The sequence below is a fragment of the Sapajus apella genome, unplaced genomic scaffold (assembly GCF_009761245.1).
Source record: "Sapajus apella isolate SASKATOON/1434 unplaced genomic scaffold, GSC_monkey_1.0 scaffold175, whole genome shotgun sequence".
Lineage (NCBI taxonomy): Eukaryota > Metazoa > Chordata > Mammalia > Primates > Cebidae > Sapajus > Sapajus apella.
This window is the reverse complement of record NW_022437115.1, coordinates 1,116,964-1,131,648: the sequence shown is the minus strand read 5'-3', so window position 1 is coordinate 1,131,648 and position 14,685 is coordinate 1,116,964. Positions and strand designations below refer to the sequence as shown.

The 14,685-nt window shown below is 59.1% G+C and overlaps 3 protein-coding genes across 6 annotated transcripts; 1 reads left to right on the top strand and 2 right to left on the bottom strand.

The window, feature by feature from the left end:
- Nucleotides 1-1,234: 1,234 nt before the first annotated feature.
- MLST8 (MTOR associated protein, LST8 homolog) lies at nucleotides 1,235-5,446 on the top strand. Its single transcript, XM_032268239.1, has 9 exons — nucleotides 1,235-1,552; nucleotides 2,093-2,246; nucleotides 2,400-2,451; nucleotides 2,538-2,700; nucleotides 3,068-3,143; nucleotides 3,226-3,378; nucleotides 4,223-4,347; nucleotides 4,495-4,658; nucleotides 4,791-5,446. The coding sequence occupies exons 2-9, from the start codon at nucleotides 2,118-2,120 to the stop codon at nucleotides 4,907-4,909; spliced, it is 981 nt and encodes a 326-aa protein (XP_032124130.1). The 5' UTR covers nucleotides 1,235-1,552; nucleotides 2,093-2,117; the 3' UTR covers nucleotides 4,910-5,446.
- BRICD5 (BRICHOS domain containing 5) lies at nucleotides 5,282-7,532 on the bottom strand. Of its 3 annotated transcripts, XM_032268243.1 has the most exons (6): nucleotides 6,782-7,532; nucleotides 6,529-6,648; nucleotides 6,143-6,298; nucleotides 5,967-6,068; nucleotides 5,575-5,728; nucleotides 5,282-5,487 (listed from the first exon to the last, which is right to left on the bottom strand). In XM_032268243.1, exons 1-6 carry the CDS (start codon nucleotides 6,830-6,832, stop codon nucleotides 5,393-5,395), a joined length of 678 nt encoding a protein of 225 aa, XP_032124134.1. In that variant the 5' UTR covers nucleotides 6,833-7,532; the 3' UTR covers nucleotides 5,282-5,392. The 3 variants fall into 3 exon arrangements, with proteins under 3 accessions (XP_032124134.1, XP_032124132.1, XP_032124133.1); XM_032268241.1 differs by having other exon boundaries at nucleotides 5,282-5,728; XM_032268242.1 differs by having other exon boundaries at nucleotides 5,282-5,728; nucleotides 6,529-7,157.
- Nucleotides 7,533-8,017: 485 nt separating this feature from the next.
- PGP (phosphoglycolate phosphatase) lies at nucleotides 8,018-10,780 on the bottom strand. 2 transcript variants are annotated; one of them, XR_004265416.1, is made up of 3 exons: nucleotides 10,092-10,780; nucleotides 9,537-10,007; nucleotides 8,018-9,068 (listed from the first exon to the last, which is right to left on the bottom strand). XR_004265416.1 is itself a non-coding variant. In XM_032268240.1 (2 exons), the coding sequence occupies exons 1-2, from the start codon at nucleotides 10,729-10,731 to the stop codon at nucleotides 9,682-9,684; spliced, it is 966 nt and encodes a 321-aa protein (XP_032124131.1). In that variant the 5' UTR covers nucleotides 10,732-10,780; the 3' UTR covers nucleotides 8,018-9,681. The 2 variants fall into 2 exon arrangements, 1 of the variants encoding a protein (XP_032124131.1); XM_032268240.1 differs by having other exon boundaries at nucleotides 8,018-10,007.
- Nucleotides 10,781-14,685: the final 3,905 nt, after the last annotated feature.

Here is a 14,685-nt window from a genome sequence, read left to right as displayed (position 1 = left end):
TTGAGGTCTGGAGTTTGAGACCAGCCCGGCCACCATGGTGAAACCCCATCTCTACTAAAAATAAAAAAATCAGCCTGATGTGGTGGCAGGTGCCTACAATCCCAGCTACTCGGGAGGCTGAGGCAGGAGAATCACTTGAACCTGGGAGGTGGAGGTTTTGCAGTGAGCCGAGATCCCACCACTGCACTCCAGCCTGGGCAACAAGAACCAGACTCCACCTCAAAACAAAACAAAACAAACAAAAAAAACAACAAAACTCCGGGTGCAGTGGCTCATGCCTGTAATCCCAACACTTTGGAAGGCTGACGTGGGTGGAGCAAGAGGTCAGGAGTTCAAGACCAGCCTGACCAACATGGTGAAACCCATCTCTACTAAAATACAAAAATTAGCTGGGCGTGGTGGTGCATGCCTGTAGTCCTAGCTACTCAGGAGGCTGAAGCAGGAGAATCGCTTGAACATGGGAGGCAGAGGTTGCCCTGAGCCAAGATCGTGCCGCTGCACTCCAGCCTGGGCAACAGAGCACGACTCCGTCTCAAAAAAAAAAAAAAAAAAAGAAGAAAGAAAGAAAGTGGGAGGAAAAGCATCCACTGGGATTTAGCAAAATGAGATTGTCAGTGACCTTGAGGAATTTCCATTGGAGAGTTAGAGAGCCAGGGGTAAAAGGCAGATGACTAGGGCTGCAGAATGAGTGGGAGGTGAAGATGTGGAGCTAGAAAAATGGTCAGGACCGCTACTGGAAGAGTTTGGGATTGCTTTATGGTGTTTAAAGTCTAAGGGGCAGGAAGGAGGAGAGGTGAAGGTATAGAAAGGAAGGCTCCTGCGAACGAGGGCCTGGTCAAGGGACAAGATGCACCCTGTTTGCGGCCAGAGGAAGGGCTACAGCCGCGTCTGTAAGAGCAGTGGGAAAAAATATGTGGGAGCCTGTCTAAAGGGTGAGGGCACCGGCGTGGGTGTACCGGCTGGAATGAGGGACCGTGGTTTTGAGGCGGATCCTGGGTTCAGTGTGATGTCCTGAGGGTCAGGCTGGGGCTGGGGCGCCAGATCTAGCAAGTAAAACTACAGGATGCCCAGTTAACTTTGAAGTGTAGGTAAGCAAGTAAAATATTTTAGCATAAGCATTTCCCATGCAATGTCCGGGATATACTTACACTAATATATATGTATATATATGTTACTTATCTGAATTCAAGTCCTGTAATTTACAGCCAACCCTAGCCCAGCGTGGAGAAGTAGTGGGTCAGGGAGGGCACCGGAACGGCGCGACCCGACAGCCTGGGAAACCGAGTGCGCCGTGGGGAGGAGGCCGGGGACAGAACTGCGGCTTCCTTCCACGCCCCGCGGGGCCCGCCGCGGCGCACGGAGACCGCTCAGGATTCGTCCTGGCGGGAACTCCCCGCCCTAGAACTTTGGTCTCGTCCCACCCACCCCCGCCCGCCCCATGGTCTCGCCCTAGGGAGCCATCGATAACTCTACGCTCGGTCTCGGCCTCGATCGACTCGCTCCGGCTCCCCTCGCCGTCCTGGACACGGTGGAGTGCGGAGCCGCCCGTAAGGTACGGAGGCCGCGAGCCAGGGGCCGGGAACCAGCTGCTGGGTGGCTGGGAGAGCGCGGCCGGGAAAGCCAGCCAGCAGGACGGAGCAAGGGCGGTCGGAGGAAGACAGGGGAGCTCAGGGGATTCAGCCAGATAGCACCCATTCCCATCAGGGCCTGCAGTCGGCCTGCTACGCATGCGCAGCCGCAGCGCTCCGCTTCCCCAGGCCCTCCCGCCGCCTTGCGCACGCGCGGCGCGCCCCTGCGGCAGAGTGGCGTGTGCGCGTGACTGCCCCCTGCGGGCTGCGGCGGGGACGGCGCCCCCTCCGGCTGCGTGGGGCGGGGACGGAGCGCGCGCCCTGGAGCCCCAGCGTCGCCCGGAGCCGAGTGTCACGCGTGTCCCTGAACCTACCTGCGCTTGTTTTCCCATCTGTAAAGTGGGAATGATAAGCCCCATCCGGCAGCGCCCCATGGGCCTGTAATCTATTTAGCACAGAGGGTGTTAAGTACTGCATACCCCTCTCCTCTGCAGATGCTCTGACCTTTCACTCCTGCCGTTCAGCTCTAGGGCCCCTGCTGGCCACACCATGAACACCTCCCCAGGCACCGTGGGCAGTGACCCGGTCATCCTGGCCACTGCAGGCTATGACCACACCGTGCGGTTCTGGCAGGCCCACAGTGGCATCTGCACCCGGACTGTCCAGCACCAAGACTCTGTATCCTCCACCCGGGGCGGGCAGCATGGCGCTGTGGGGGTGCCTCATGTGGGGACAACAGCCTGGCTGAAAACCAGATGGTGGAGGCCTGGGAGCCCCTGGCCCAGGGCTGCTCTCCCCTCATCCTCCCGTCATCCTCCTTAACAGTCCCAGCAGGTGAATGCCTTGGAGATCACACCAGACCGAAGCATGATTGCTGCTGCAGGTATCTGTGACCCCTGACCTCTCACCCCTGACCTCTGGCGGGTCGACCTAAGCACAGCCAAGCTTCAGTTCAGCCTATGTCCTTAGGTTACCAGCACATCCGAATGTACGATCTCAACTCCAATAACCCCAACCCCATCATCAGCTATGATGGTGTCAACAAGAACATCGCATCTGTGGGCTTCCACGAAGACGGCCGATGGATGTACACGGGAGGCGAGGACTGCACAGCCAGGATCTGGGACCTCAGGTGTGGTGGGGAGGGGTCTGCTGCCTGGGGCTGGGGTGGGCCGCTCCTGGGAGACGTTTTTAGGTTGGGTTCTTTCCAAGCAGAGGCTGAGACAGGGAGCTTCCTATGACCGACTTACTGAAGTAAGGACAGGGGAGTGAATTGCATCAAAGCCCGAGTCTTGCCTTGAGCCGGGAGGCTGCACATTATACCCCTTCTGCCAGTACTGGCTTACACTCCTCTCTGGAGTGGAGGGCCCTGCATCCCAAGTATTTCCCGAGCGGCGGGTCCCGTCAGTAGATGGAGGGGAGGAGTGGCCAGGCAGAGGCCATCTGGGTGGGGCACCAACAAGCCCAGACAGTCAGCATGTGTCCGGCCCGGCCCGCAGGTCCCGGAACCTGCAGTGCCAGCGGATCTTCCAGGTGAACGCGCCCATTAACTGTGTGTGCCTGCACCCCAACCAGGTGAGGAGTGCTCATGGGGCTGGGCACCCTGGGACTTGGGAGAGCCGGGCTTGAGCCCTGCCTCACCTCTCTTGTACCTCAGGCAGAGCTCATCGTGGGCGACCAGAGCGGGGCCATCCACATCTGGGACTTGAAAACAGACCACAACGAGCAGCTCATCCCTGAGCCCGAGGTCTCCATCACGTCTGCCCACATCGACCCTGACGCCAGCTACATGGCAGCCGTCAATAGTACCGTGAGTCCTGTTGGCAGGTGCTGGGTGGGGGCAGCTTGGCACTCAGCCCCCAGCCTCTGCAGGTGGGCTTATTCCTGGATGTCCCTTAGTGGCCCCCTTCTGCTTCCTCCATCCTGGGCGCTAACACCTACCCTGCCAGCAAAGCCAGAAGTCCCGATGCCTTATCCGCGTCTGCAGCTCCGTCACACTGGTTTCTGGAGTCTCTCCCAAGTTGGTCCACTTCCCTCTTTTCTCCCTGTTGCCTCCTGGTTCTACTCACCCTCGTCTCCCATGACAGCTGACATTCTCTGAGGCCTCCTTACCTCCTCCTGATGTCCCCCCGCCCTGACCTATTCTCCCTTGGACGCTTCTAGTGGTGCCTGGTCAGCACCGGCCAGGTGGTGGTGTTCCCCTGTGGAGACCCAGGGCTGCTGGCCTCGCCTGTAGGCTGCCGTGGCGTGGCCCCTGCTCTCCTCTCCAGCCTCCTTTTTTTCCATTAACTCCATTTAATCCCAGCGCCTCACTTGTCCCTCTTGTCCCGGGACTTCCCTTCTCCCAGCCTTGGTCATGCCGTCCCTCTAGCTGGTGCCCTTCTCCCAGATACTCCCATTGGCCAGGGACATTCTCCAGAAAGGATAATTTGAGTCCTTGGCCAGGTATGGCCTCCTGTTCTTGGCTTGCCGGCTGTGGCTCTTCGTTGGGGCCAGACTGCCCAGGTGCCTCCTGCAGGCAGGTCTGGAGGGGCCTGCCCCTGACCCCGGGTCCCCATGCACAGTTGATTCCCAGTGTTGTGCCTCAAGGGCATCCTTCCCTGTATCTCAGACCTGAGGCCTCGGGCCACTGGTGATGGTCCTCCTGCCTTTAGGGATACTGCTATGTCTGGAATCTGACGGGGGGCATTGGTGACGAGGTGACCCAGCTCATCCCCAAGACCAAGATCCCCGCCCACACCCGCTACGCCCTGCAGTGCCGCTTCAGCCCCGACTCCACGTGTGTGCAGGGCCTGCTGGCCCGGGAGGGGACCTGCCTGGGTGGGGGGCTGGACAGGGGAGGGGCTGCTGGGTGCATGTCAGGGGCTGCAGGGTGGAGTGGCTGCTGCTGGACACGCCCCACCCCCACCCCCCCCCCCCCCCCCAGGCTCCTCGCCACCTGCTCAGCTGATCAGACGTGCAAGATCTGGAGGACGTCCAACTTCTCCCTGATGACAGAGCTGAGCATCAAGAGCGGCAACCCTGGGGAGTCCTCCCGCGGCTGGATGTGGGGCTGTGCCTTCTCGGGGGACTCCCAGTACATCGTCACTGGTGAGCTCCGCCCCAGCCTCCCCCATCCCTGGCCTCCAGAGCCAGCCCACCTAGGCTGCTGCTCCCCCTCTCCTTGGGCTCTCTGACCAGCCTGCACCTGTGCCCTGAGCCCTGCCCATCGTCCCCCTCCAGCTTCTTCAGACAACCTGGCCCGGCTCTGGTGTGTGGAGACTGGAGAGATCAAAAGAGAGTATGGCGGCCACCAGAAGGCTGTCGTCTGCCTGGCCTTCAACGACAGTGTGCTGGGCTAGCCTGTGCACGCTCAGGTCTGCCTGGTGCAGGTGGTGGCAACTGGAGGGACCCGTGCAGCATCCAGGACACAGTGGGGCCTACGGCCAGCCTGTGCCAGCTGGACCCGACGGCCCCTTGTAGCTCCTCGGCCTGCCGGGCCAGGCCACCCTAGGCCTCTCAGCCCCCAGTTGCTTGTCTGGATGTGACAGCTCAGGGTGACGCAAGCAGGGGTGCACACTCCTAGACTGGGCTAGCCTGCACTCCCTTGGAAAGTCGGCCCAGGGCTTGAAGCTGCGGAGGCATCTGAGGCTGGTGCCCACTCCCAACCCAGTGCCCTCTGTCCCCTCCCTGCCCGAGTTTCAGGACCTCAGGCCACAGAGAACACCACCACGGCCAGGTGGAAGGGTTTATTCGTCCCCGCCGGCAGCTGTCCTCCCTGGTGTGGGTGATCTGGCCATCCCGCTGGACTGGGGACTGGGACTGGGCTTGGCCAGTTCAGGGGCTCAGTCTGGGAGGTAATAAAAGCAGACCGACACGCAGATGTTGCTTGGGAAGCAGATGTCGATGCAGAGATAGATGAGCCGCTGCCTCCGGGGCCCTGTGGTGAGGGCGCCGTGAATCCCAAAGAGCTGTGCCCCCAGCTCCTCCGTGGGCCCGGCCTCCCCATGCAGCAACCCCAACTCACCCTCCACTCGCTGGGCCCAGTAGATGGGGGTCCTTGCACACAGGTGCTGCACCAAAGCTCCCACCTGGGTGGGGTCCACCTCGTGGCTCCCCAGCACTGCCAGCAGCTCCTGGGTGTGGTGGGTGTCCTGGCTGGGGCCCCGAGTCCCTTGGGCCTGCTGAGAAGACTGGTGGGCCATGGGAGGGGACTGCTCCCTGCTCCTGGCTGGACGGGGCCGGGCCCCTCCCAACCCCAGTGATGGCCCCACCCTCGGCTCTTGTCAGCAGCCTGTGCTCAGGGAGGAGAGCTTCCTGTTCCCTGAAACCAGAGCCTCAGCCTGCCCTGCTCTGGGCTGCACACAGGACCCTTTGTCTGGCCCCTGGCTGGGGGATGCGCCCAGCAGGACGGCTCACCTTGGAGGTATCCACCAGCAGCCGCAGGGTCTCCCGATCACTGTCCCCCATCAGGCGGAGGAAGCAGGTGTGGTGCTCCTCAGGGCGGTAACAGATGCAGCCCTGGGGAGGCAGGGGGGTGAGGCAGGGCCACCGTGACTGACACCTGTGAGGGCAATCCCTCCCTGCCCACTCACGCTCTGTCCGTCGAACAGCACCACCCAGCTGTGGTTGCTCTGAGGTGGGGTCACTGTGATGGTCGCCGCATTCTGGGCCACGTCCACCAGGATGGTTTGGTTGGGCCTGGGCACGTGGGGGCTCGGGAGGGTCATTCGCAGCATCTGCAGCTGTGGCTGGCAGCGGAGTTGAGAGTTCAGCTGGGCAGCTGGGCAACCTCAGCACAGCCCCTAGCTCTGGGCTCAGGATTCTGACATCCCTGAGTGGCTCCTTATTCTCCAGCCATCTGCTCCAAGGTGGCCATATCACTGCCGGCTCTGCGCCCTGGCTCTGCTGGAGGCTGGGATATGCCAGCTTCCCCTCCCTCTTCCCACTGTCCACGACCCTGGTCCTGAGGAGGGCTCACCTTGGGAGGGCCCTGAGCGAAGCCAAGAAGCCCTCCAGCCACAGCCCCCGCAGTCAGCACCAGCAGCAGCAGCAACAGGCCCGTGGTTCTCCAGCTCCCACAGCAGGGCTTGGTCTTCACCTGGGCACACATCAGGGTCAGAGGGATCAAGGGGGTTAGAGACCAGGGAGCAAGCGGGCTGCGGAAGGGAGAGGCTGGGTGGCCCGGGGCACCCCCTGGGTCCTTGCTGTAGGAGTGATGGGAGGCCACTCACCCCTGCAGGCTCAGGTTCGGGGCGCTCTGCGCAGCAGCTTGCTGGCTCCATGCTGCAGCTCCTGCTCACAATGCGCTGATTGTCTGCGCCCCTTGTCTGCAACCTTGGCCAGGGAAACCTCAGGACGCCTCCCCTCCTGACCCCACGCCTCCCCCTCAGCTCCAGATCTGATATCCAGGTCAGAGCCAGGACAGTCCCCTCCTCCCACCTGGGGGAGACCCGTCACCAGGCCTGGCTCCAGACACCTGGCCTGCACAGACTGGAGATCAGGGTCTGGGAAACATAGTGCTTGGCCGCGTGGAAATCCAGTCCAGATGACCAACTGGAGGGCAGCGCAGGCCCAGCCAGGGTGACTCGCTAAGTGTGGTTGGGGTGGATTTCGTTTCCTAAAGCGGTCTGAGTCTCTCAGGTTACCCTCAACTCCCCAGTGCTCTCAGGGCAAAGGCCCTGGCACTCCACAAGCTGTCAGTAAATCCCGGTTCAATGAATGACTCACATGGGACTGTGCTGCTTCCCAGCCCCCCAGTGTGAGATGGGGCCAAATGGCATCCCACAGGGTACATGCCCAAGACCAGGGGTTCCTGAAGGCTGGAGTGTGGATAGGCAGTCTACTGGAGTCTGTGCCCCCTGGGATGGTCAGGCCAGCCTTGGGGGCCTGCCCAGCATGCCTTTGAGATGGAGTTTCACAGTGTCCCCCAGGTTGGAGTGCAGTGGCTGCATCTTGGGTCACTGCAACCTCTGTCTCCTGGGTTCAAGCAATTCTTCTGCCTCAGCCTCCCAAGTAGCTGGGATTATAGGCGCCCATCCCCACACCCGGCTAATTTTTGTATTTTTAGGAGACCAGGTTTCACCATGTTGGTCAGGCTGGCCTCGAATGCCTGACCTCAAGTGATCTGCCTGCCTGAGCCTCCCAAAGTGTTGGGATCACAGGCGCGAGCCATGACGCCCAGCCTAGCCGGACTTGTTTCTAACTCAGCTCTGCTCCCTGCCCTGGGCAATCTGACATAGCAGCCCATGTGTGCCCATGAGCCCCACCAGCTTCACTCCAAGACCCTTTCCTTCCCTGGTTTCCCTCATTCTCCAGAACGCGTTCCTCTGAGCCAGGCTGGGAGTGGGCAGTTGGCATTCCCACTGTGGAGTTGGAACCCCAGCCACCCATCTACTTTGAGTCCTCCCACCTGCAGTGAGACGGCGGCGCCCAGGGCCAAAGCAAGTGGAGAGCAAGGACACCTGAGCCAGTGTGGGTTTGAGAGTTTAATCTGCGCTCCGGGGCACACAGTGCCACAGCCCCTCGGGGGCTGGAGACAGGGTGCACAGGGACTCCCAGCCCCCACACGGCAAGAGGAAGGCATCCCCCAGCTGCATCTGCCGCGTGCTTCTAGCATGACTGCGTCCTGCCAGGCCAGACCCAGCTGGAACTGACCTCACCAAGCGAGCATCAGTGCCATCAACTTTGTGGGCACAGCCACCCTCATGCTGCCCTGCAGCACCCTCTGAACCTGACATCCCTGGTCTGGGAGGTGCTGAAGGCTCAGAATGCCCCTTATTGCTCTGAGAAGTCTTCATGACCAAGTGGAATGCTGTGCGGCCAGGAGAGAAGCCGCCAGGTGCAGGGCAAGGCGCCGATAGGGAGCCAGCCAGAAGGTGCAGTGTCCTGGGCTGGCCCTGCTGAGTCTGCTGTCAGGCCTGTGAAAGGTCAGCAGAGCCACAAGGCAGGCAGGAGAGGCCAGAGCCCCACTCAGAACCTTGGCGAGCTGGTGGCCCTGCCAAGTCCTCCTGCTGGCCACTGACAAGGGAATCCAGGGCAAGGCAGGTGACCTCCTGGGCCACCAGCCTCCAACGCCTACTCCAACCTAGGGAACGGAAGGACAGGAAGAGGCTGGATGCTTTGTAAAGGACTTCCTGTTCTTGGGGACACAACTCTCCTCCCCGTCCCAGAGCCCTGGATGACAGGCATTCCTTGGCCAACATGCTTTAGCCGCACTGTCGGCTGCAGGACATAAAGGTTTCTTCAGTGGTATTTTCCCTACGAGACAGAGCACAGCTATTAACACACTTAACATTCAAATCCATTGCCTGACAGTTGTTCAAAGTTAACTGTTTGGTAGCAGCACTGCTCTGAGCTCCCTGCACTGCAGCCTCCGAGTTGAGCGAAGGCGTCCCCGGCCTTGCGGGTGCTCAGTCCAAGTCACCTGGGTTTAAACGCACACTCGAGACAGCTGAGGTTTAGCTGGGCTGCATTTACAGAACTGGGCAGCTGTGTGTGAGGAGCAGCAGCCCTGGGTATCTGAAACGGAACAGACACTCAATTGTGACATCAGAGTGGTTTTCAAGGAAGCAGAGGAGGCGGAAGGGTGGTGAGGGCAGCACTTTGCACCCAAGGGCAAGGAGATGGCACCTGGGAGCAGCTCCCTCCTCCATCCCCAACCTGCTGGGAGGCAGAGGGACACAGAAGGCTCCGCTGGACTGTCAGTCACACTGATTGGGTCTTGGTCCACAAAAGCCTCTCCCAGCAGAATAATCAGTCCTTCCGCCCCCAAGGGACTGGATCCCTGAATGAGTTTTTCAATAAAGTATAGAACACACCCAGAGAACCGCCTCAGGCCCCGATACCTGAATCCCAGACAGGTGCTGAGCCTGCCCCTGCCAACCCCGCCCAAGGCCCAGAACCCACCCCACAATGCCTTCCAAGCCTAAAAGTGCAATTCCATTACAAACATCTGTAAACAAAATCGTCCCCCAAACGTTTACTTACAAGGTTAACAATGAATGCCTTTGCTTAACTCCAATTACACTCTTTGAAGCCACCTGGCCGAGAAGATGCTTAAGCCCCACCTATTAATTTGGGTAACTAATTTTCAATTTTTTTTTTTATTCTGGAGATTAAAGACACTCAATCTTTAACCTTGAAGGGCGGGCAAAAGGTCGGCTATGCTGTCAACATAGAAGTCAGGGACCATTTTCTTCTTAGACACGCAGTCACTTTCCTGATTACTCTTCACATCCCCTAGAGTGGAGACTCCGGTGAGGGTCAGAATGGTCTTGAGGCCACAAGTGACGCCCAGGAGGATGTCTGTGTCCAGGCGGTCTCCCACCATGACGGTGCGCTCGGGGTTGATGCCGTATTCCTGGGACACGCAGTCGAAGATGAAGCGGCTGGGCTTCCCGATGATGTCGGCCTGGCGCTGGGCGGCCATCTCCACGGCTCGGACCAGACAGCCGGTACCTGCGGGGCACAGGGGACCCGGTCAGAGGCCGGGGAGGGGGCCCGGGGCGCGCCCCCCAGCCTCCCGCCCCGGGGCGCACGGACCCGCGATGAAGCGGCCGTTCTCCAGCGGTAGCCGGTTGTCCATGTTGGTGCCCACGAGCAGGCAGCCGGGCTGCTGCAAGTAGCGCAGGGCTTTGGTGAGCTTCATGTAGCTGAAGTGCGGGTCAAAGCCCACGACCACAGCGCGTACGTCGGGCTCCAGCGGCGCGTGCAGCCAGTCGCCGGGACCCTCGCCCTGCAGCGGCTCGGGCCCCACGCCCACGCAGGCGACGCCCACGGCCTCCAGCTCCGCGGCCAGTGCCTGGCTGCCCAGCACGTAGGCCTTGGGCGCGGGCGCGCCAGCCAGGCGCTGGCGCAGGTAGAGCGCGGTGCAGTAGGCGGTGCCGAAGACCTCCAGGCCGGCGCCGGGCCCCGCCGGGCCGCCAAAGCCCAGGCGCCGCAGCTTCTCGGCGTAGGCCGCGCGGGTCTTGCTGCTGTTGTTGGTTATGAAGCCCAGGCGCTTGCCGTGGGCGCGCAGCGCCCGCAGGGCCTCAGGTGCGCCGGGCACGGCCGTCTCTCCGCGCCACAGCACCCCGTCGCAGTCAAACAGCAGCGTGTCCACGTTGGCCAGCAGCGCCTGGGCCCGCTCGGCGCTCAGCCGCACGCAGCGGGCGTCGTCGCCATCGGCCGCCGCCGCCGCCATGGCCGCCACCGGCCGCCGCCGCCGCCGCCGCTGGCCGCTCCTCGCAGCCGCCCGCCGCGGTGCCCTCCCCGCCCCCGGGGCGCTCATTGGCCCCGCATCTCGCGCCCGCCGCCCATTGGCCGTCGCCTTCGCCAATCCGCCCCCGCTTCCCGCGGGCTGCGGGAGATCAGCGCCAACTGGCGCGGCCCCGCGCGGGGAGGCGGGCGACCATTGGCTGCCGGGCTCGGGGCTCCCCGGTGATTGGTTGGCAGGGCGCCAACCGGCATTCGGAGTGGAGGGCTCGCTGCGGAAATGCGGCTGAGGGGAGGGTTGCGCAGGCGCAAGGCCGCGCTGCTCCCCAGCGGCCGCGGGGTCGTGCGCCCATTGGTAGCCAGTGGTCAGCTTCACGGTGAGGAAGCCCTTCACGGCGTGACGCGGGACCGGCCGGCTGCCCATTGGCCGGCTTCTCTCGCGGGTCCGGGCAGGGCTCCCGCAGGAGCGCGGCGGGAGGGTCCGGGGTCGCAGGGGACGCGTTCCGAACACCGGGCCAGCAAGTGGGTTGTTTACCGGCCAGTCCGGGAAGCCAGCCCGGGACTCCCTCCTCCGCAAGGCTGCGTGCTCGCCTCAGTCCTTTGCAAAAGCACGTTCCCCGTGCCTCGGGGGTCACACAAACCAGCCATTACCAGGCAGTGGGATTAGGGTCTAAAGACACTGCCTAGAACCTGGTACTCAAGAGTTTGCTCACCATCATCGTCACCAGTTATTAGATATTTACTTTAATTGAAGCTTACAGTAAAGGGCATGAAAACTGTGAAGCTCGATGGAAGTTTTACATTTTTACATGTATATATACATTTCGAGACACGGTCTCGTTCTATCTCCAAGGCTTGGGTTCAGTGGCTGGATCACAGCTCTCTGCAGCCTTGACCTCCCAGGCTGATGTGATGCTCCTATCTCAGCCTCCCAAGTAGCTGGCACCAGAGGTGTGTGCCACCATGCCCGACTAATTTTTTTTTTTTTTTTTTTTTTTTTTTAGCAGAGTATTGGTCTTGCCCAAGCTGGAGTGCATTAGCACAATCTTGGTTCACTGCAACCTCCGCCTCCCATGTTCAAGCGATTCTCCTGCCTCAGCCTCCCGAGTAGCCAGGATTACAGGCGCATGCCACCATGCCTGGCTAAGTTTTTGTATTTTTAGTAGGAATGGGGTTTTACCATGTTAGCAGTCTGGTCTTGAACTTCTGTCCTTAGGTGATCTGCCCGCCTCGGCCTCCCAAAGTGCTGGGATTACAGGCGTGAGCCATCTCGCCCAGCCCAATTTTCATTTTTGTTTAAATTTTTTGTAGAGACGGAGTCTCACTATGTTGTCCAGGCTGGTCTCCAACTCCTGGCCTCCAGCAATCCTCCCCATCTTGGCCTCCCAAAGTGCTGGGATTACAGGCATCAGTCACTGCACCCAGCAGATTTTTTACATATGTATATACTTGTGTAAACATAACCCAGACCAAAGTATAAAGTATTTCCAACATCCCAGAGTTCCCTCTTGTTCCTATTCAGTCAATAGCGGATAGCCCATTCCTGACCACTTTTCTGACTCCTATCAGCAAAGAGTCACGACCAAGCTTGTTTCTGTGGTTTAACATAATATCTGTGAAATTCATCCTCCTGGCTGGGTATGGTGGCTCACGCCTGTAATCCCAGAACTTTGGGAGGCTGAGGTAGGGAGATCACTTGAGGTCAGGAATTTCAGACCAGTCTGGCCAGTATGGTGAAACCCTGTCTCTACTAGAAATAAAAAAATTAGCTTGAGTGTGGTGGTGGGGCCCAGCTACTTGAGAGGCTGAGGCAGGAGAATCGCTTGAACCTGGGAGGTGGAGGTTTCAGTGAGCTGAGATCACACCATTGTACTCCAGCCTGGGCAACAGAGCAAGACTCCGTCTCAGAAAAGCAAAAAAAAAAAAAAAAAAAAAAGATGGCCTTGATTAGAAGTGGATTTGACAAAAGATGGCAAACTCTGCCTTTACCACAGAGCAACAGGCAGTTGATTTGAGATGACGGCTGGAGTGGGAACTGCTGATGATGCCCAGCCACGGGCCATCTCCCACACTGGCCTGGCTGCCTTGGCTTACTGTGGACTCCGTGAGCATCTAGGCCACGGCACCACTCCTTACCTGCATTACTTCTGAGAGTCACAGGACAGCTCTGAGGGACAGGGATTATTCACAACTCCATTTATAAATGGCCAAACAGCACGGACAGTCACCGGCTGGACAAGGTTGAGTTGGGATTAAACTCAGTCAACCCCAAAGCTGAGCTCTGCCCCATCTGGTCGGCTTAATATCTGCGGAATGTGCCAGTAAGTCTCCAGGTGGGAAGGGAAGTATGGTCACTTGTGGGCAAGGTCCTAGTGGAGACTGGGAGGGAAAGTGCATTTTTCAGGGGAGGACTGACTTTGGGAACAGCATGAGGTATCCCTGCATCTGGGGGGAAAGAACCCCTCTATGATGAGTGTCCGACACACAGGAGGCATTCATTCTTTCCCTGTGAGGGGATGGCCCTAGTGTCTCCTCAAGTAAGGATCTCATACCACAAGCTGACCTGGGGATGGCTTTCAATGGTACAAGGACAGACACTATTTCTTCTTAACAGTGTTACATCAGTGTTCATCGCATTAGAAAATATAAGTAGACATTGAATCAGTGTTTTCACAGATGTGTTCTTTCTAATGAGCTAAGCTAAAAAGAGGGATGTTGAAAAAGGATGCAAGTGGCAAAAAAAAAAAAAAAAAAAAAAAGATGCAATCTAAACGTTCTTCAGCGTGGGATCGGCTAAATAAAGGGTTTTGGAGTTCCTGTCTGGGTCTGGCCATGGAACGTCCACAGGCATTGTTGTGTTGGAGTCAGGCTGAGGCCTGGGTGGGAAAGAAGGCTGTCTGGGAAACGGAGACTAGTCTTGCTGCCTGTGCCTCTCTGCCTTCCAGGGGCCTGTCCGCTCCTGTGCCTGCCAGTAGCCTGGGCCCCAGCCAAGACAGGGCTAGACCTCACCTGGTCAGGATGCCCTTTTATTTTTGAGACAGGGTCTCACTTTGTTACCCAGGCTGGAGGGCAGTGCTGTGATCTCAGCTCAGTGCAACCTCCGCACCCACTCTGGGTTCAAGCAATTCAACTGCCTCAGCCTCCCTAGCAGCTGGGATTACAGGCATGTGCTACCATGCCTGGCTAATTTTTGTATTTTTAATAGAGATGGGGGTTTTGCTGTGTTGGCCAGGCTGGTCTCAAACTCCTGACCTCAGGTGATCCGCCTGCCTCGGCCTCCCAAAGTGTTGGAATTACAGGTGTCAGCCGCTGTTCCCAGCCCCCTTTGCCTCTTAAAGACCTCACCTCTTAATGCTGTTATGTTGGGGTTGAAGTTTCAACATGGGTTTAGAGGGGACAGGGGACAAACATCCCAACCATACTCCTGATGCCCTGGATGCCCGCTTCTCAGTTATTCCTCAGCACACCATGAATGGAGTTGTTTTGGGGTTTTGTGCTCGCCTCCTCCCTGGCTTCACCTCACCCACCCGTCTCCTGGTTCTTCTCCCCGGAAGCTCCCAGAAACCTCAAGCTCCAACCTGCTCTTCCTTCTGCTTGCCCTACTCAGAGACCACCCATCCTGGCTCTCAGTGGCTTTCTGAGCCCCCTCCTGCTTCCGCTGGGGGTCCTAAAGTCCCTTTTAGTTTTTTCTCTCTTTGTTTTGAGACAGAGTCTTGCTCTGTCACTCAGGCTGGAGTGCAGTAGCATCATGTCAGCTCGCTGCAACCTCCGCCTCCTGGGTTCAAGTGATTCTGCTGTCTCAGCCTTCTGAGTAGCTGGGATTTCAGGCATGTGCCATCACGCCCAGCTATTTTTTTTGTATTTTTAGTAAAGATGGGGTTTCACCATATTAGGCTGGTCTCAAACTCCTGACCTCAGGTGATCCACCAGCCTCAGCCTCTCA